Source organism: Vipera berus, assembly GCF_964194415.1.
Source record: "Vipera berus genome assembly, chromosome: Z".
In the NCBI taxonomy this organism is placed as follows: domain Eukaryota; kingdom Metazoa; phylum Chordata; class Lepidosauria; order Squamata; family Viperidae; genus Vipera; species Vipera berus.
In genome coordinates this window covers 72,939,853-72,962,258 of record NC_138205.1, presented here as the reverse complement: position 1 = coordinate 72,962,258, position 22,406 = coordinate 72,939,853, and the positions used below count along the sequence as shown (strand labels likewise).

At 38.7% G+C, this 22,406-nt stretch overlaps 1 protein-coding gene across 2 annotated transcripts in view; it reads left to right on the top strand.

Moving 5' to 3' along the window:
• The window catches only part of EEPD1 (endonuclease/exonuclease/phosphatase family domain containing 1), an 82,086-nt gene that overhangs the window by 41,564 nt on the left and 18,116 nt on the right, over window positions 1-22,406 (top strand). Inside the window, exons 3-6 of one of the 2 annotated variants that reach the window (XM_081346498.1) lie at window positions 8,002-8,053; window positions 12,522-12,632; window positions 13,692-13,826; window positions 14,176-14,308. In XM_081346498.1, coding sequence (XP_081202624.1) covers window positions 8,002-8,053; window positions 12,522-12,632; window positions 13,692-13,826; window positions 14,176-14,308 — 431 coding nt within the window. The remainder of the gene's footprint in view (window positions 1-8,001; window positions 8,054-12,521; window positions 12,633-13,691; window positions 13,827-14,175; window positions 14,309-22,406) is intronic. The other variant, XM_081346499.1, reaches the window with a different exon arrangement.

The window sequence follows — 22,406 nt, the reverse complement described above, 5'->3', positions numbered from 1 at the left end:
AGTAAAGGGAATTTAATATATGGAGGAAGTGTTTTATTTTTCATCATATTCTCTGTTTATATACACCTCTATTTATTCCCTAAAGAACCATTTGTAAACAGCAGTCAGCTGAAACTATAAGATGTGTTGTACCCTAATGCCCTGCCAGCAAATCTGTTATTGTACCATTGTATTATTGTGTCCTATAGCGGAACAATTTCACTGAAGAAATGTGAAGCAATTCTGATATGTGCTGCCTTTAGCTTTCATACAAAGGAGGATCCAGCTGGTAGTGACCTAGAAAAATCATGGCTGAATGTCTCATTTACAAGTGCGTCAGAGTTGGTCTGGGAGCATTTAACTATAAAGAATTAACAAGCAATGTAAATTTTCTAACTGAAAAAGCTAAGTAGATTTAGCTGAGATGCTTTGCAGAAGCAGAGATTCAGGCAACTTTAAATAATACTGGATTATTTCTAGGATTTAATCTGTTTGATAAGCAGATAAAGCTAAACTGTACAGATGATAATAGCTCATAACCAATCCTTGCTTATCCCTGCATTTCTATCACAATCCCTTGATTTTATCTTTAGCTATATATTATGTGATGGGAAATTGCCAGCCATTGCTTTAAAGAAATGCATGACTCTACCCCATCCCCCTTAAACCATGCCTTTTAATTCAGGACTGCCTTAGTCTTCCATTGGAGCCATGGGTATTTCAGAAACATCTTTCATGACCAATGAAAGAAAAAGTAAATCAAAGAAAAAAAGCTAAGCAAAATATCTTACTTATTTGCAAAGCAATAATGTTCTATTTTTGGAAATTATAAGCAAAGAATCATTTTTATGATTTTTAGACCAGTAGTTTAAATGTCTACCCCCCAGTAGATAAGGATTTAAAATAAATTAAATACAAATATTTCACCCAAAGCAAAATTTTCTTACTAGGAAAAAAAAATCAGTTCAGAGAAGCTGCAAATGATTATACATATTAACTAGATTGATGTGTTCTACAATGCCATATTATTATTACTTTGTTTGAGGCTTGGTAATTTGTGTGAATTTAGCCACTAAGGTTTATAAATAATGGCTTATTGTTTAGAATATTGTATAAACCCAACCAATACTGATTGTCATAACAAACTCCAAGTAAAACACACCAAGCTGAACATGAGGGGTAAACCCAACCATCTACTAATCTTTGTAGCAAATTAAGACTAGGCACATTAGCTCATTCTACGGCAGGGGTGACAAATTGCCGGCCCACGAGCCAGACGCATCATCCAGAAGCCACACCCACCCCATTGCTGGCAATGGCAAAACTGTCCCGATACGTTGCGTGACATCACATGATGTTGCAAGTTTGACATGTCTGTTCTAGGGGGAGGAAATTCTTAGTTCCATTATTTTTTCCAGTTACTGTTAACTGCTTGAGTCAATAATAAGTGCTTCTTTCTTCTAAATATTGTGAAGAATTAATCAGTACAAAGTGGAAAAGTAGTATTTTATTAGTTTGATAATTCAAACTACAGAAAAAGAAAAAAACTAAACATTTTTAAAAATGTATTTACCTGGAGGGTGGGAGACGATAAAAAATTGGACAGTCATAGTTTGAATCAATTATCTAGCACTATATGAAATAAAAAAACCTCTTCTGAAGTTGTAAAAAAACATGAGCAGTTTTTTTTATTGCTAAACTAAAATATGACTGACACTTTCTGATAAGGATGTGATAACAGAATTTCCTTCTCAGGGAAAGTAATCAAAAGGGCCAGATGTTGTATTTCTTATTATATATTCAAACAAAGCCTTGACTTTCTTAAACCTTACAACATTTTCATTTCTCCATCAACTGTTGGTGCAAAATTCAAAGGCAGGCTGATTCTCTTTGCTATAAATCATTCTTAATTTTTCTTCATTACTTGATGGACCAATATGATAATCTAAATAATGCTTCTAATCCAGATGAAGATATGTGGTATGCTGGAACCAGCTTGGATGAGTTTATGAGAGCCAATTGTTAAATTTTGTGGAATTTTGTGAGCTGGTTGGCAGCATAGGTCAGGGCTTTTCAACCTTTTCACTCATTGTACCACTTTTAGGATATGGCAGCATCCGAGTACCAGCAGTCACCTAGCAAGGTGTCAAAAACTTGATGACCAAAAAAAAGAAAAAAAAAGTGATGAAGTACAGGTAGTCCTCGACTTACAACAGTTCGCTTAGTGACTGTTCGAAGTTACAATGGCACTGAAAAAAGTGCCACCCAAGCCACAGCCCGGCAGCGCTCTTCCTCCTGTCCGAGGTTTTCATTGTTGTGAGCATTTCTGTTGAGGATTGGCAGTGGGGATGGGGTGCGGTGGGGTGTTTGGTTTTTATTTTGTCCCCCTCTCTGTTGGGTGGTTGCAGCAGGTTTTGGTCACTTCACATGACCCTGGGACACTGTGACCATCATAAATATGAATCAGTTGCTGATCCTGGCGCTTTCGCTGAGCCCTGACAGCCCTACAGATCCAGCTATCTCTTGCTCAGGCTTGTGCGGTGCTGCTACCGGTTCAGCTCATTCCCTTCCCCTGCTACCACTTTTCTAGGATGGTCGTGTACCACGTGCCAGGTGCCAATGTACCACAGGTGGTACTCGTACCACTGGTTGAAAAGCCCTGGCATAGGTTAGCCTCAATGCCTAATGCACCAATCAGTTGTTCTATGCAAGGCAGCAGAAGCAGTGAAGCCAGCAGATCTGATTCTTAAATGTTTAGCAGCACACCAATGGATATGTTGTTGGTGTCATCAAAACCAACATTGTCCTAAACCTTTCATTTTTATAACAGATTCAAATTATCCATCAAACTGTCCCTCTTTATTCCTTAGATGTTATATTTAACATTTTCCATTTTTGAATGTCCTGAGTATGGATTCATATTATATTTATGTGATTGGTACAGATCCCCAAGGCATATTGGCTCCCTAGCTAGCATTTAACACTGGATTCCACCAATTCTTCTGAAATGAGAGTCCTAACAGGCTTTTGAGTGTTATACTATAAGCTACATTCCCTGTTACATGTAATTCTCATGTAATTTATACATAATAGTTAGCTATGTCAGTATCCAATTATGTAACTTTTTTCTTTCTATTGTATTAAAAATTAGAATTTCACGCAACTTTTTTGCTTTTCTCTGAAAGTTGCTTTCAAAGCTCCTTATATAAGATTCCCAAAGTCTTATATCTTTCAGCTAAACCATGAGTTTGTTTAACTATGATTGATGGGATCCTAATGGGAAGGCCTGGGAAAAAACTGGAAAAATGGGGGGGGGGAGAAACGTTTGGGGGGGGAAATGGGGAAAAAACTGGCTTTTTTTCATTTTTTTCTTTTTTTCACCAGGCCTTCCCATCTCTTAACCCACAATGCCTAACCCCAACCCTAACCCCAACTCCCCCCCAGGGCAACCACAATGCCTACCCCAACCCTAACCCTCAATGAAATCAAATTCCCCCCCCCCCCCCAGTTTAATGGTGATTTAATGGCAGATTCAAAGGGAATATTTGGACCCTTGACAAGATGAGTTCAAAAAAAAGAGCTATTCCATCGAGTTCAAGAAAGTAATCATGGACGACTCTCAGGGCAAGAATCTTACAACTTTCTGCAAAGAGAACAAGCTGGATCTTTGTATGGTCCGAAAATGGAGAGCAGAGTATAATAACCTCAGCCAACAGATGGATGAGGAAAACACCAAGAAGCGAAAGTGTGGATCAGGTAGGCAGCCATTATTTTCTAAACAACATCTGTGACTGGATTGCTGACAGGAGAGCAAAGGTTTTGGGTGTGCTCAGGGCTGATATTCAAGCATTTGCCATTGTACTGGCATCACAGTTAGAAATATCCACCAAAGAATTCAAAGCATCACAGCACTGGCTAGATGGCTTCCTTCAGCATTTAAGTCCTTTGTTGATGGCATCAACTTTTCAAAATACCAACTGTCAAACATGATTGGTATGGGTGAAACTACAGTGTTTATGGGCCAAGTATCTCAAATAAAAATTGATCAGAGGGTGCCTGGTCAATCTACATTCCCTCCACTGGTTACAAAAGTGCATGTGTTACCTGTATTTTGGCAATTTGTCTGAATGGAACGAAAGTCCCACCTCTAATCATCACTAAGGGCAAGAAAGATAAAATTGAACATCTTTCAGACATTTATGTTCTTGAAAATGAAAAAGCCTGGTGCACACAAGCCATTATAAGGAAGTAGGTTGATTTAATGCTGCCACTTGTTTTGAGAGGTGGCCAAAGAGGTCTGCTAGGCTGTGATTCAGCCAGCACTCACCACGCAAAAGACATGAAGAAGTTCCTTGGAGAGAGAGGAATAGATCAAATAATGATTCCTACAGGAATGACTACCTATCTCCAGACTCTTGATATTGTAGTAAACAAACCATTCAAGGATCATTTGTGTTATGTCGTGAGTTCTGGTGAGCAGGAATAAAGGCACAAGGTTGGCTACAGAGAAACTCATTATTTCTTGATGGAACTGTACTCAGGCTTGGGCTGCTCCCAGCCCCAATATATAGCCAAGCCCTATGGTAGCAGCCAATAAGATTGAACCCGCGCTTGCCGCCTTAGGCTGACCAATTGCAGGCCCGGAGACGGCCTGTCTGGGTTGCTGGTTAGGTCTCCAGCAACGCATGTGGTGAGTGTTCTGTACCAGCCTGCTACCGGCCCTGCAGAAAAGGCAGGGACAACCCCTTTTTCAAGAAGGCAAGAGGCTGGAATTACGCCTGCCAAATTTATTACCACAAAAACAAACGGAACAAGACAAACCAAGAAACAGGAGCTTTAAGAAACATGAACTATCCGAGCGGTTGCCTTCAGCAAACCAGTCCTCCCAGACATTCCCCTTATATAGAGTTCAGGGCGTGGCTTCTCTCTGCCTCCTTCCGAGAAGCCCCATTGCCTTCCTCTGTTTACTCCTAATTGACTGCCTCCTGCGTCGGGCGTCCTTGAACAGGGCCAGCTGTGGGTCATCTTCATCCACGCTGTCAGGCTCACACAGCTGGGTCTCCGTGGTGACCAAGTGGGAGGGGCCTGGCTGAGGGCTCTCATCAGCAAGATCTTCAACCCCCTCAGCAAGGTCTTCAACACCCCCCTCCTCCTCCTCTGAGTCGTCCGACCCAACTGCCGAACCCACAGGCTGACCCTGAATCACAATAGTGAGGTACCCAAAAGCCCAGTACATAACAATTTGCACAGGGAAATCAGTGACTACACTGAACACAGAATGGAGAGAAATCAACATGTAAACTTGTGAAGCCTAGCCTGCCAGAGATTGTGACTTGGGTGAAGAATTAATGGGATAAAATCACTGACAGCTGTGTTGCCAGTGCACTATGAGCAGGTTACATGGACAAGAAGTGCTCATTTAAGGAGACCAAAATTGCTGGACAAGAGATTGGGGCCAATGGTTCTATAGAAACTGGATCACAAGAGATTAAGGCCAGAATTTGGGGTTTGGTAGAGTTACCATATGAAGATGTTATGGAAGAAGATGACATAACTGTTTTTGAATAAATGTTGAATGCCCCACCACCACCCAGAGGCCCTTGCTTCCCCCCAGGCATTTGTCAGCTTACTCACTTCAGCCCCATGACATTTCTCCATCATGTTCCTCTGCCACTGTGTGTAGGGAAACAAAATACGTTTGTGGGAATAAAAAAAAGTTCAGTCAATCAATTCCAACTTCTCGTGAAAAAAAGATCTCGCAAAGTTGGAATTGATTGATTAACCTTTTTTTTTACTCCCACTAACTTCTTTTGTTTGCCTGCACATGGCAATGGAGGAACGTGACAGAAAAACATGACAGAAACGTGACAGGGCTGGAAATTAGGTAAGCAAAGTAGTACTTGGAGGAAACGAGGGCATCAGGGCGGTGGTGGGGCAAGCTCCCCAGCTTTGTGGTGGCAGAGAAATGCAATGGAACTGGAAAGCAGGTGCCAAGGCAAACCCCCTAGGGGTGCCAGACTCTGAAACTGGCCAGTCTCTTTCCATAAGGTGCTTAGGCCTGCTGGAGGGAAGGCCAGCATGTACTGTACCGGTACTCAAATGTGGCGGCATTCAGGCAGGGAAGGGGCATCTGGCATGGGTGGTGCAGGCAGGACGCCCGCTCATTTCAGCACCCTTCCTCCTTGACCCTCTGGGGCTCTGCCATTGCTTTGGCCCTGGGCTGCCACCTCCCAGCTCACCTCTCAAATGGGCCAGGCCAAGAACCCCTCAATATCCCTGGGGTAAAGGCCCCCCTGCTTCCCTGGAGGAGCATTGGCCTGGTTGCCCATGCCTCGGTGCCCTTCCCACCGCCACCCAGCACAGAAGCCCCTGGGAAGGGCACATGTGCCCCTCCCCTACCTGAACTCTGTCACATGGTATATTTACCATAGTTGGTCTGCCAGCACGCTCTGAGGTTGGCCCCTCACCGCCGTGCTGCATCTACAGCCCATGCGCAGGCTATGCCATGCCCCCACTGCCTGCTGGTAAGTAAGACATCTCCTGAAAATAAGCCCTAGTGCTTATTTTGGTGCCCAAAAGAAAATAAGACCAGGTCTTATTTTTGGGGAAACATGGTATAACGTGTATGGTTTAGTGGGAGGTTCAAGTTTGTGTACTATGAAATGCGCAAACTACTGGGATACATTTACTTTCCTGGATTTGATTGATTCCCCCCCCCCCCAGAAGTGTTCCCACTTCCAAACCAAGGCCTATCAATCTGCTTTTAACTGAGAAATTTTGGGGAGGAGTTGGAGGAAAAGGTCATTGTTAGATAATCTGACTAAATGGATGATGTAGGAGATTTTTATTGAATACAAAGTTCTGCAGGATGGAACAAAGAAGGAAAATGTGCTGGGAATATTCAGCATCTCATCTACATATTGTCTCATTGATAAAATGTAGCATGAGTAATTGTACTCATCTTTTTGTGACTTATTTTCAAACTTAGTTCATATTGAGTGAAGTGGCAGTAATCTGCACCAGCAATTTAGTCCCAGGGGCCATGCGGTTACTTGGGTTTGCTTTGATTCATTGGAATAAAGATTAGGCTTATTTCCTGCTCTCTCTGCTTGATCAGTTTTTGAATAATATGGTGACATATTTTTTTTTGCTTTCTGTGACCTTTCTTAGGAAGATGCTTTGCCTTATTAATGGATAATCGTGGCCTGTGCATATCTATATCACTGCACAAAACATTTTTTGAAAGACAACCTTTAAAGTTCTTGAAGAGGTCTAATATATTGAATAGCCAGCAATAACTACTGCCTATTTTTAGAGCAGTGCACCATAAATTGTGTAAAAAGCATTAAGGATATCCAGGCAATTCTTCTGTCTGCACCAAATATTGGTGCTAGGTTGCCATCCTCTATTGAGCAAAATTACCGGTAATCTCTTTTTCATTTTGCAGTCTTATAAATATTTTCCTAGTGATCATACTACTTTATGATTCTTATTTTTCTGTTGATTAGCACAAGAATCTTGCTAAAGATAGAGCAGCTAGCTATCAATATCAACATCAGATAGATATTATTTCCTTTCCTTTCATCTCTTTCTGCTACATTTTTCAGTAGTTCTCAGTATATGTTATGATTAAATTCTGATAAAATTAACAATTTTTTATTGGACACCACACTAAGCTACATTAATTTTTCAGAACAGTTAGATGAAATTTTACTTTCTATTGGTTTCTTTGGATTTAGAATATCCATAATGATGTTTTTGTGAGTTATTTATTTCTGAATTATTAAAATATGTGGAAATAAACAATAGATTATATTTCAGTTTAACGATGTACCCAACAAATAATGGGTTATATTTTGTAACTATCATTTCCTGCTTCTAAACCTCTCAAAAGCATGTGATTGATCATTATCAACAACTGAATGGCCACTTGGCGAGTTCGGTGTGGAATTCTTCTAATTTTATGCTTTCATAACCATGTTGGTGTGACTTGATTTTTTTTCTTTTTTTTCTCTTTTATAGCATCAAACTTTTGGCTGTGCAGGAGTTGATTGATAGAGATGCACTTGAGAAGGTACCTTTACTCTTTCTGTAGAGCAGCACAAATCTATAAACCCTCTTTCTTCTGTTAGTAGTATTTCTATTTACTGCTACCCATGTCTTATAATCATGTACTTATACTTCAGATTACAAAATGTGAATGTGTATGGTCATGTACCCAAAGATTATTCTCTTTGTTGCATTCACAATCTAATTAGATGATTTGAAGCAACAACTACACTTTGCCATTCAATGGCATGTTTGCCAGAAAATTGAGTTGAACCATAATAAAAACAAAATTGGATTTCATTTTAATTGCATATTCATTTTAATAACATTAAACATAATGTAATTTCTTTCCATTCTTCATTTTATAATTTGCTTTTAATAGCACATTAAAAATAACAATTTGGTAATAACTTGGAGGTTTTTGAAGGGCATCAGTTGCATTAAATATTGTCCATCATACATAGGTAGCCCTCAATTTATGATGATTTATTTAGCGATTGTTCAAAGTTATGATGCTGTTGAAAAAAGTGACTTACCACTAGTCCTTCACAGCATACTGAGATCATGTGATCAAAATTCAGGCACTTGGGAAACAGCATGTATTTATAATGGTTGCAGCGTTCTGCAGCCACATAATCACCATTTAAGATTTTCCTAGGGAGGTTCTGCTAAGCAGAATCAATGAGGAAGGCTAGTGTTGCTTAATGACCATGGCAGAAAAGATTTTAAAATCAGGCCAAGATAACTTGATAACCACATTACTTTAGTGATGGAGGTTCTGATCCCAATTGTGGTCATAGATTGAGAACTACTTGCATGTAATAAACCCACATCCAAAGAATCCTGAGATGAACTTCAAAGCAATTTGAAGTATGACCCAGGCAATGGTGCAGAGAAAACGCTTCAGATGGTGATTAAGAATGCATGGAAATTTGTTTGGTTTTTTTTTTAACTCTTTGGTTCCCCCCTAATTTCCATCCTTCAGCTGGCACTGTACAAAAATAGATTTTCTCATAGCTCCTTGGTTTTTCCTCCCTTCTGAAAAACAAGCACATTAAATCAAACCAGTGGGTTCTGCAAGCAAATCTTGCCAGGCCTTCTTATGGGAGAGTAAAAGAGTTTACAAAGTGTAATGCTTTCATTTTGTTGCTTTGCTTTCCCAGTATAGTTTTTCTTCCATATCTGGCACTGAATGGATAGGCTGAGTTGAATGTTTAAAGTCTTGAGATAAAATGCATTGGCAGTGATTCCTTCTCAGTCCAGTCAGCTTCACAATACACATCAGCCAGATCAGCATTACCTCATGATTAAACTTATTTTTTATTTTTGTTAATTCAGCATTAGTCTCTCCCCAGTAGCCTGCTCATGAGATGACTGTTAAGCAGAAGAGAGTGCTCCTGAATTACAAATAGAATTCCTGCTTTGGTTTGGCTTGAACTGCTAAGGTGGCAGTAATTCTGTGAATATTTTTTTTAAATCAGATACTTTCTACATATGTACCATGCAGTGTGCATGACAGGTATTATTAACATCCATAATATGGGCACAACTTATGCATGCACAAATAAAGAGGGGGGAAAAAAGGGAGCCGATACATAACCCCTGAGGGAACTGATTCATAATCCCTGGCTTTATTGTCATAGTAGTTAGGACTCTGGATTTTTCAGAGTCCTAACTTTTCAGCATTTTTCCATAAAGGAAGGAGGTTTCGTGACAGCCTTGGAAATTTAACTCCACCTCCACCTGTATTTGTTTTAAAAGAGTAATAATTTGCTTTATTAGAATTAAATCTGTATGATATTCAAATGAGACTGAGTGTGTTTGCCTATGCAATATATGGACTTAGGTAATACGTCTTTACCACTTATGAGATTTAGTGGTTGTTGTTTTTTTCTATTCATTCCTCAAAATCTCTTCTATTCACAGCTGCTGACAACTAAATAGCATTGTTCCTGCTCTTTTAAGATGGGAAAATGCATCAGTAGTGGTATAAACCTACTTAAATAATGCACTCATTATTGTTTTTAAAATAGATGCATACACACAAACATAAAACACCTTCCTCTGAAATCTCAGGAAAAGAAGTCTTTTGGCCTTGCATGCTTACACAACTACTATACTGTCAGCCTCCCAAGAACATGGCTTCCAGATACCAAAAAATAGATACCCCTTTTACTTTAAATAACTACTGTCATCAACCACAGAGTTGTTCTCATCATCAGTCATGAAGACAGTTTTTTTTACAGTATTGTTCCGTTCTGAATTTTTTCTTAAATTTCATGCTTTTGATTGCTTGGTCAGATGTTGGTTGGAGTTTAAGCAGTTGTGGTTAGGGTTCACAAATCCTAACCAAAACAGACTAAACTGGAATGCACTGTACTTTTGAAATAGTGGCAATGGCAGATTGCACAGCTCTATCTGATGTGCTTGCTAGACTGTTCCCAAACTAAGTACTTCTGGCAACAAGTGTAAATGTTGCAGTTATGTAGAGATTTCTGCAGTTGCTCTAAATAATACCCAGAGTGTTCAGGAGCATCTGTTACTGCAAAATATAACATTAAATATTAATCTACTAAACCTGTCATGACCATCCTCTTGAAGGAACATAGTGTGTAGTATTTTTATAATCATTAATTGTTGATTATAATTTAAGATCTTAATTCTAACCTCTAAAGCCCGAAGTGAGTTTGATTATCTAAAGATAAATATGTATAGAACTGCAAATTTAGTTTGGTGGTCTTTGCCATTCTCTTGAATACTGAAGTCATTATTTAATCCTCATATCAGGAATATTGTAACTCATATTAATCAACCCTTCCATTTTACAAGGAAGAGACAATTGATGCTAAATTTACATTGCCTTACTGAATCATAAATTAACAATTCTGTTGTTTAACATTCAAATGAAATCCCAATTTGGATATTTTGGAATAACTCCAGAATCATTCCTAATTTGTGTTAGAGAGAAGAAAGTATTTGTTCTGTTTCTTTCCTTGTTTCATAAGAAATCCTAAAACCCATAGGGCATAATGAAACTTCAGGTTTTGCAAACACTGGAGCTGCTTACATCAGGTTCATTCTTGTGTAATTCATTTGGCTTGCTTATTTTCTCTAGTTAAGATTAATTGTTAAACAATCCAGCCAAAACATACTGTATTAGTACACATTGTCTTCAGTTTGTGCAATTTGCTAGCTTAGTTGAATCAAATTGAATTAATTAAACCAAGCTGACCTGATCAAACTATCCTTACACAACCTTTCAGCTGCCCATTTTTAATTTAGTGCTTAAATTTAAACACTGTGACAACAAGTGCCTATCAAACTGTTCCTGCAACATACATTACAAACGTGTGACTGTTGTTTGGGGGAATGCTTAACAATTTGCTGGAGGTTTTAGTTAATGTTTCTTCTGTTTAAGCTCTTAATAATATTGTAGGCAAAAAACACTACCTATGGCACAAGAAGATGTAAAGGTGTAAAGAAGCATGGCCTTTACTAGCCTTGTAAAGCAGGCTACATGGATTTCTTGAAATCTACAGGTAGTTCTTGGGTTACAACCATTAGTTCAGTGACCATTTATTTATTTATTTATTTATTTATTTATTTATTTATTTATTTATTTAAATTTATATGCCGCCCTTCTCCCTGAGGACTCGGCGGCTCACAACAATAAAAAATAAAAAACATAGAGTAAAAAATTTAAAAGAGAATTAAACAATAAATGCAAAATTACAAGCAACTTAACCCAGTAAAAAGCCTAATTAAAAAACGTAGTCAGTCCAGGCCCGCTTGTTGGAACAACCAGGTCTTCAGGTCATGGCAGAAAGACCGAAGGTCAGGGGCTGTCTGCAGCTCCGGGGGCAGTTCATTCCAGAGGGTTGGCGCGCCCACAGAGAAGGCTCTCCCCCTAGGGGACGCCAGCCGGCATTGCCTGGCCGACGGCACCCTAAGGAGGCCGACTCTGTTACACAAATTATTGATCCTTGGCTTACAACACTGAAGCAAGCCAAAGTCATGCAAGATCCTTGCTTAACACTGCAAGGTCCTTGCTTAATGAAGGCAACCGGGACTACAGGAACTTTATAGTTATAGATAGCAGCAAACTCCAGCAGCAATCTCTCAAATCTCTGTATTTGTTATGGTTCTCCTGAATAGAAGGGAAATTACCCAAAGCCTTAATTAACTAATTTATTGCTCGTTTTGGCTCATGGATGCTGATATTTATGTGTATGAATTTGAAAATGATGAGCCTGCTTAGTCATCAAAGTATCTGGCCCTAAATCGGCTATAAATTTAACTATTTCATAATTTGCTTTCTTTGGGTATGCAAATAATAACATTTGAGTAACAACATTAACAGAATGCAATTCTTTAAAAATATTTCACTAAAAGAAAAAATGATTGTTCCTTTACTTTTCCCTATGGGATTTAAAAGTGACCTAGAAATGCTCCAGTTTAATGAACTTCCTCTCTTCCCATCCAACTTTTTACAGTTTTGCATGGAGTTAAATCAGCCAACTCTGCCAAACATCCGCAAATGGAAGGGCCCTCGAGGATGTTGGAAGGGAAGCATTTCACAGAAGCTCTCAGGGCAACCCGAGAAGGTAGTCTGGTGCAAGTCAAAAATTGTGGAGTTTTTATTTTGCTTTTATCTAGCCAAGGAAATTATTATTACAGAGTTTTGAACTCTTGGAAAAGAATTTTTTTTATTTGAGCTTCTGAAATTTATTTGAACAAAGGATAGCATTTCTCCTGATCCTTTGAAGTGACTTTTCATAACTTTCTTTCCAATGCACCATAATTGATTTCAGAAAGTTCTATGGTCAGGCTATAGAGATTTTTAAAATTCCATTTTATTTATTTATTTTATTTATTTATTTTAATTCCATTTATATCCCGCCCTTCTCCGAAGACTCAGGGCGGCTTACAAACTTAGCAGTAGCCTTCATTCTATGTATATGCCTGCTTATTAGGGCTTTCACACACATACCCCCAAGCGGCATTATTACAAAGTCAGCTTAATTGCCCCCAACAATCTGGGTCCTCATTTTACCTACCTCGGAAGGATGGAAGGCTGAGTCAACCTTGAGCCTGGTGGGATGCGAACCTGCACTAATTGCAGGCAGCTGGTGTTACTTAAGGAGGCATTTTAGTGATCTATATCTATATCTATCTATCTATCTATCTATCTATCTATCTATCTATCTACACACACACACACTTGTCTATGTGCAAGTATTTCATTATAGATCTTGCCTTGTGGTAATCTATACTGAATTCAGAAAAAGCTTATAAAAATAAGAATCACAAAAATTCCATTTTGTAATTAAAAATTAATCATTTTTTTATAATTAAGAAATACAAACTCAATCCCAACAAAATTCACATCTTCAGCTCTTTGTTCAGTAACCCTCAGCAAGTGCATGTTTGTATATATATTATTATTTGCTTTATAGTATATATATTCCATGCCAGTCAACAGATTTTAAGTAGCATACAAACAAAAGAAGACCCTAACTACCCAGGCAGTCTATATAAAACATCATCTTTGATTGGATTCAAATTTAATGCTTAGACTGGCTGATTGGAATTAATAGGACCTTAATTTGGCCATTTTTGATGATGAATTATTTTGCTTAGCTATTTTCTTTTTTGGCTTTCAGCATGAAGAATATTCTGGCTTCCTATGGGACACAACCGCAGGGATAGAAATGAAAGAAGCTACATTCTCTGAAGGCCCACACACAAATGGCAATGGGAAACAGATCTATCTTCACCCTTACATTGCACATTTCAAGGTAAGACTTGACTTTCCCAACTGAGAGAATTCAAGAAAGGGTTGGAAATTACATGGCACTGGCATGATTTTTAAAGTTTCATTGAGCAATTAAAGGTGGTAGCATTGTCTTCTGGGTTTATAGTCTTGCCTTAGATAGATTGTAATAAAAATTGACAGTAATATATTTTCCAAAAGATACAAAACTAAAGCAGAGGTCTGTGATTGTTAATAATTTGTGTTTCCTTGCAAATCAGAAATGATTGTATTGATGGGCACAGTGGTGAACAAGCAGGAGAGATCTTTCATTTGTGATGTATTTGTGAACAGACCCTTGAAAATCTCTTAATGCTGCCTATGTTTGTTCCTAGATTGGAATGAATGATTTAATACTGGTTAACTTGCATTTAGTGCCATTGCTGCCTACTGGAGAAAATTCTGTGAAGAATCAAAATAATCATAAATTAGCAGTCTTTGCACATACTGTACAGGAAACACTGAAAGGTAAGACCAGCTGATAAAAATGTTAAATAATGCAGAAGAGGATCCATCACTCATTTGGCGTTTATTAGCCTTCCCTTGCCTGGCACCTTACAGATGTGTTGGATTTCAATTAGAAAGTATGGATAAAATCCTCCTTTTTAAAAGTCAACTTTTCTTTAGCTAATGCCAAATAATGTCAAAAATAATTTTATTTATTTATTTATTTATTTTAATCCCATTTATATTCCGCCCTTCTCCGAAGACTCAGAGCGGCTTACAATCTAAGCACAAATCAAATGTGCTTAGCCATAGCCTTCATTCTATGTATATGCCTGCTTATTAGGGCTTTTGCCCCCCCCAAGCAGCATTATTACAAAGTCAGCTTATTGCCCCCAACAATCTGGGTCCTCAATTTACCTACCTCGGAAGGATGGAAGGCTGAGTCAACCTTGAGCCTGGTGGGATGCGAACCTGCAATAATTGCAGGCAGCTGGTGTTACTTAAGGAGGCACTAGCCCACTACTCCACCAAGGCTCTGAGTGGTTAAACTGGCATATTTGATGTTTAGTCAAAAATTAATGTATATTGTCAGTCATTGCACTGCTTAGATATTAGAAGAATAAGGGATTAAATTTACCCACAGAGAGCTTGTTTAAGGATCACTTTTAGATGTCCATATAACAAATTAGTGATTGTTCCAAAACCAGTATGTCAGGTTGTGGCTTTTAGAAGAAATTTCCTTCTACTAAATGTGCTTACCAGAACAGAGTCTGGTAGTGCATGGTTAGAATCATAATGCAGACAATGATAATGCAAAATAAGAAAACCTAACATTTTGTTTACAACTAAACAAAGGCAAAAAAATATAGCATGACTTTGTTCAATTGATATCAAGGTTGGTTCCTGAAAGCATTCTTTAGTTCAGAAGAGGGCATGTAATATGTAGCATTAGGCAACCAGGTGCTTTAAGCTTAGGTGCTTAAAAATGGATTACCAACATTGATCATGAATGTAAAAAATGTTATGCCAGATTGTGCATAAGTGACAAAAACAGCACATGGTTAGATGCTGTTTTCAAAAGCCATCATCAAGGGTATTTTCAAGGTTGTGTATCACTTTTTAGTAAGCATTGGTTTGCTTCTGCAGCCATGTTAGGTATTGCCATCCTTCATAAATTAATTCTGTGCCTCTCTGGCACAGTTCAGTGATTTGACTCCTTCATAAGGTTCATACACAGTCATTACATTCTGTAAGTCATCCAGACAACATTTGCTTGTAATTCATTCATGTTAGTTAAAAATGGTACCAAAATCCAAAGCCATTGTGGAGCCGATTCCCCTTTGGTTTTTGAACCTTATCCTTCATCTATTAAAGTTTGTTGCTATATGTTTTATAACATTCCTTCTTACTGTCATTTTGTTGCATACATTCCTTACCCAATTCAAGTGCTATGTTTGCATGGGATTATGGGAACTGAAACTGAAAAAATCTTGAGAAACCATAAGACAGAGAGGTGCATGTGCATGTAGACATGTGGAGTTAGCTGGATACAGCTTCAGAATCAACCATGCAAGCCAGTTGAAAGAAATGGATATTAGAGGCAGAACAGATAAAAGTTTGCATCCTAAAATGGATGCAAAACTTTAAAAACCTCACAATACTACAATGGGAGGAGTTATGGAATAAATCTATAAAATATACTCCAGTTGTTATTTAAAAGAAAACTTTTAAGTTTCTTAGATAATTTACAGATGGTATAAAACTTGTCAGTAATTGCCAAGACAGACAATTAGTTTAATTTAATACTCCATAGAATATTAAATACTGGAAATGCCATGAGATAGAAAGAAAATTTTACCACATGTGGTAAATGTAAAAAACTCAAAAGTAGTAGAAAGAAATATTCATAATTACTCAGAAACAGAAATCAAATTGGAAATAAAATCACTTCTTTTTACCAGACAAAATTGTAAAAATAAATCAACAAAGAAAAATCACAATATATTTTATACATTTTTATGGCAATAAGATACTGTATTTTCCGGCGTATAAGACGACTTTTTAACCCATGAAAATCATCTCAAAAGTTGGGGGGTTGTCTTATACGCCCAGTCGTCTTATACGCCGGAAAATCAGCAAGCCCGGGAAGGCACGCCCTCCCCTCTCACCGTGGAGCCGGCAGGGCAGTCCTGCGCACGTGCGCACTCCCCGGCTGTTAAGGAGTGCTCCTTAACAGCCGGGGAGCGCGTGCGTGCGCAGGACTGCCCTGCTGGCTCCCGCCAGACGCCAGCCTGCCCTGCTTCCTCCATGGTGAGAGGGGAGGGTGTGCCTTCCCGGGCTCGCTGATTTTCCGGTGTATAAGACGAAAAATCTTGAAAATCATCTCAAAAGTTGGGGGGGTCATCTTATACGCCGGAAAATACGGTAAATGTTTGCTTGTTTGCTTGCTTATGTAGTGAACATACTGTACCTAATAGTCCTTCTTATTTTCCCTACAACAAGAATCTTGTGAGGTGAATTGGGCTGAGAATGGGTGACTCAGCTGGCTTTCATGTCTATGACAGGACTGGAACTTACAGTCTTCTGGTTTCTAGCATGGGCCTTCACCACTAAACCAGATTGGCTCTATTTGTATAGAAATTATGAAAAGAAATAAATTACTAAAGTTATCTAAGAACTTAAACATGGGGAAATCTGCAGTAATAGGAAAATTAATAGCATATATTCACAACAAAAGTCTAAATTTAAATAAAAAGGTTTTGTGTTTATGTGTGTGGTGGGTGCGCACACACGCATATACACATATACATATACAGAAGGCAAATATAAGTAAACTACCCACTGACTAAAGAATTCAGATCTGAGATAGCCACAAATTTTCAAATATGTATACAGGTAGTCCTTGCTTAATGACTGCCACGTTTAGCCACCATTCAAATTTGCTACAGTGTTGAAAAAAATAACTTTGTAACTGATCCTTGCAGTTAAACCACTATTGCTGTGTCATCTGGTCACATGATCAAGATCCAGCTGCTTCACCTCCAGGAGGATTATTGTAGCATTGATGTGGCAGCAGAATAGCCTTTTGTATGTTTCACAACTGAATTCTGCCAAGCAGAGTCAATGAAGAAGTCAGCAGTGAAATTGGAAGTTGCAGGTGTGTGAGGTCTCGCTTCAGGATTATAGATGATTTGATTGACAGCTGTAGCTAAAGTTAGGTCATAAATCCGTTATAACCAAATTGGATGTCTCACTTAATATAAAGGGAGCCATTTATGCCTGTTATCTGCAGGGTTTGATATAATTGAACTGGATTACAAATCTGTTATTATGATGGGGGACTGGAATGGGGTTTTGGTGCCATCTGAAGATAAGAAGGGATCTTCTAAAAACTTTTTTAATTCAAAATTGCCTAAAGCTTTTTTTGATTTGAAGGAAGATCTGGAATTAAGAGATGTATGGCGGGAAAGGAATATGAGAGACAGAGATTTTACTTTTTTTTCGGATAGACATAAATCTTTCTCCAGGATTGACTTCTTTTTGATTACTACTGATCTTTCCTCTTCGGTTAAGAACGTTAAGATTTTTCCCAGGACAATGTCTGACCATAGTCCTGTTTGGTTGGAGTTCTTTGCTGAAGACGCTAGTAGGAGATCCTGGAGGCTGAATGAGAATTTATTTACAAATGACTTGTTCTTGCAGAAATGTAGAGAACATATGAAAGAATTTTTTGTTACAAATATGCATAAAGGTACCTCGATGGAAATGGTTTGGGATGCTAGTAAAGCCTATATGAGAGGGGTTTTGATTTATATGAATAATGCTTATAGGCGTAAGCAAGTGCAAAAACGTTTAGATATTGAGGAAGAGATTAAAATTAAGGAGAAAAAGCTCATCTTGAATCCATTGGATAATAATTTAAAGATCTCAATACATTTATTGAAAGAACAATTTAATATGCTATTGGCTGATCAAGTAGCAACTAATTTGCGTTATGCTAAACACAATACTTTTTGTAATGCCAATAAGCCTGGTAGATGGTTGGCTTATCAATTAAGGAAAAAACAGAAATCACGTACTATAGACAAAATAGAATATAAAGGAAAAGAAGTCTACCAACAAAATTTGATTAAGAGGAGTTTTTTAGATTTTTACTCGAAATTATATTCTAAAGAAAATATACAAGCTTTAGATATAGACAAGTATTTACAGGGAGCTCATTTTCCAAGACTTTCACAAGAACAACAACTTGAGATGAACTGCCCAATTACATCAGAAGAAATTTCTTTAGTTATTAAACAGTTGAAATTGGGCAAGGCTCCGGGAACAGATGGATTAACAGCAGTTTACTATAAAAAGTTGTTGCCTGAAATGATTGAACCCCTAAAGACTTTGTTTAATGAAATTCAGACTGGAGGTGTAGTTCCTCCATCATGGAGGACAGCTTTTGTATCGTTGATTCCAAAGGAGGATCAAGACCTTACTCAACCTAAAAATTATAGACCTATATCGCTTTTAAATACAGATTACAAGATTTTTGCTAAAGTATTGGCTAATAGATTAATGCAAGTTTTGAAACAAATGATTCATAGTGATCAATCGGGATTTATATCTGGGAGGTATATGAAATATAATGTAAGACAAATTGTTAACTTGCTTGAATATTTGGATAAGAACAACCAAGTCTCTGCAGCATTGATATTTTTGGATGCAGAGAAAGCCTTTGACCAATTGAATTAGCAATTTTTATTAAGAGTTGTTGAGGAGATGAATTTTGGAGAAGGTTTTCTACATGCTATTAAAGCTATATATCAACAACAAACTGCACAAATTATAGTTAATGGGGGATTAACAGAGACTTTAAAAATTGAAAAAGGTACAAGACAGGGTTGCCCCCTATCACCATTATTGTTTGTTCTAACACTAGAGATTTTATTAATTAAAATTCGAGAGTCCTCTATGATAAAGGGAATCAAAATAAAACAGAATGATTATAGACTGAGAGCTTTTGCTGATGACTTGGTTGTGACAGTATCCCAACCGTTACAGTCGGTTATAGACTTGATGGAAATTATAACTCAGTATGGTAAGGTTCCCCTTCATGGATTACTGCCTTGTCGTGGCGAAGGGGCTTGCGTAATTCAATGAAGCTATGAGCTATGCCGTGCAGGGCCACCCAAGACAGGTCATAGCAGAGAGTTCTGACAAAACGTGATCCACTGGAGAAGGAAATGGCAAACCACTCCAGTATCTTTGCCATGAAAACCCTATGGACAGTACCAAAAGGCAAAACGATATGACGCTGGAAGATGAGCCCCTCAGGTCGGAAGGTGTCCAATATGCTACTGGGGAAGAGCAGAGGGCTAGTACTAGTAGCGCCAGAAAGAATGAAGCGACTGGGCCAAAGCCGAAAGGACGCTCAGCTGTGGATATGTCTGGTGGTGAAAGGAAAGTCCGATGCTGTAAAGATTTTTTCTCCATAGGAACCTGGAATGTAAGATCCATGAATCAAGGAAAACTGGACGTGGTCAAACAAGAGATGACAAGACTGAACATTGACATCTTAGGTATCAGCGAACTAAAATGGACAGGAATGGGTGAATTTAATTCAGATGACCATCAGGTATACTACTGTGGGCAAGAATCCTTCAGAAGAAATGGAGTAGCCTTCATAGTCAATAAAAGAGTAGGAAAAGCAATACTGGGATACAATCCTCAAAATGACAGAATGATCTCAGTTCGAATCCAAGGCAAACCAATCAATATCACAGTAGTCCAGGTCTATGCCCCAACCACCAGTGCTGAAGAGGATGAAATTGACCAGTTCTATGAAGCACTACAGCACCTTATAGAACTAACACCAAAAAATGATGTTCTTATCATCATGGGGGATTGGAATGCTAAAGTAGGAAGCCAAAAGATAACTGGAATAACAGGCAAGTTTGGCCTTGGAGTGCAAAACGAAGCAGGGCACAGGCTGATAGAATTCTGTCAAGAGAATACAATGGTCATAGCAAACACTCTTTTCCAACAACCCAAGAGACGGCTCTACACATGGACATCACCAGATGGTCAACACAGAAATCAGATTGACTATATGCTCTGCAGCCAAAGATGGAGAAGCTCTATACAGTCAGTAAAAACAAGACCAGGAGCTGACTGTGGCTCAGACCATGAGCTTCTCCTTGCAAAGTTTAGGCTTAAACTGAAGAAAGTAGGGAAAAGCACTAGGCCACTCAGGTATGAATTAAATCATATCCCTGTTGAATATACAGTAGAGGTGACAAATAGATTTAAGGAATTAGATCTGATAGACAGAGTGCCTGAAGAACTATGGACAGAGGTTCGCGACATTGTACAACAGGTAGCAACCAAAACCATCCCAAAGAAAAAGAAATGCAAGAAAGCAAAATGGCTGTCTGAGGAAGCTTTGCAAATAGCTGAGGAAAGGAGGGAAGCGAAAGGCAAGGGAGAAAAAGAAAGATACACCCAATTGAATGCAGAATTCCAGAGAATAGCTAGAAGAGATAAGAATGCCTTCTTAAATGAACAGTGCAAAGAAATAGAAGAAAATAATAGAATAGGGAGGACCAGAGATCTTTTCAAGAAAATTGGAGAAATGAAGGGAACGTTTAATGCAAAAATGGGCATGATAAAGGACCAAAATGGCAGGGACCTAACAGAGGCAGAAGAGATTAAGAAGAGGTGGCAAAATTACACAGAAGAACTATACAAGAATGAGCTTAACGTCCCTGATAATCACAATGAGGTGGTCACTGACCTCGAGCCAGACATCCTAGAATGTGAAGTGAAGTGGGCCTTAGAAAAGCTGAGCAACAACAAAGCTAGTGGAAGTGACAGTATTCCAGCTGAGCTATTCAAAATCTTAAAAGACAATGCAGTAAAAGTGCTACACTCAATTTGCCAGCAAATTTGGAAAACTCAACAATGGCCACAGGATTGGAAAAGATCAGTTTACATTCCAATTCCAAAGAAAGGCAGTGCCAAAGAATGTTCAAACTATCGCACCATTGCACTCATTTCTCATGCTAGTAAAGTCATGCTTAAAATCCTACAAGCTAGACTTCAGCAGTATGTGGATCGAGAACTACCAGAAGTGCAGGCAGGATTTCGAAGAGGCAGAGGAACTAGAGATCAAATTGCCAACATACGCTGGATCATAGAGAAAGCTAGGGAGTTCCAGAAAAACATCTACTTCTGCTTCATTGACTATGCTAAAGCCTTTGATTGTGTGGATCATAACAAACTGTGGCAAGTTCTTAAAGAGATGGGAGTACCAGACCATCTTATTTGTCTCTTGAGAAACCTATATGCGGGTCAAGAAGCAACAGTGAGAACGGGACACGGAACCACTGATTGGTTCAAAATTGGGAAAGGAGTCCGGCAAGGCTGTATACTGTCGCCCTGCCTATTTAACTTATATGCAGAGCACATCATGAGAAAGGCAGGGCTAGATGAATCAAAAGTTGGAATTAAGATTGCCGGAAGAAATATCAACAACCTAAGATACGCAGATGATACCACTCTAATGGCAGAAAGTGAAGAAGAACTAAAGAGCCTCTTGTTGCAGGTGAAGAAGGAGAGTGCAAAACTTGGGTTGAAACTTAACATTAAGAAAACCAAGATCATGGCATCTGGCCCTCTCAATTCCTGGCAAATAGATGGGGAAGAAATGGAGGTAGTGACAGATTTTATTTTCCTGGGCTCCAAGATCACTGCAGATGGGGACTGTAGCCAAGAAATTAAAAGACGCTTGCTCCTGGGGAGGAAAGCCATGGCAAATCTAGACAGCACACTAAAAAGCAGAGACATCACCCTGTCAACAAAAGTGCGTATAGTCAAGGCTATGGTCTTCCCAGTTGCAACGTATGGCAGTGAAAGTTGGACCATAAGAAAGGCTGAGCGCCAAAGAATTGAGGCCTTTGAACTGCGGTGCTGGAGAAGACTCCTGCGAGTCCCTTGGACCGCAAGGCGATCAAACCGGTCAGTCCTAGAGGAGATCAATCCTGACTGCTCTTTAGAAGGCCAGATCCTGAAGCTAAAACTCAAGTACTTTGGCCACCTAATGAGAAGGAAGGACTCACTGGAGAAGAGCCTA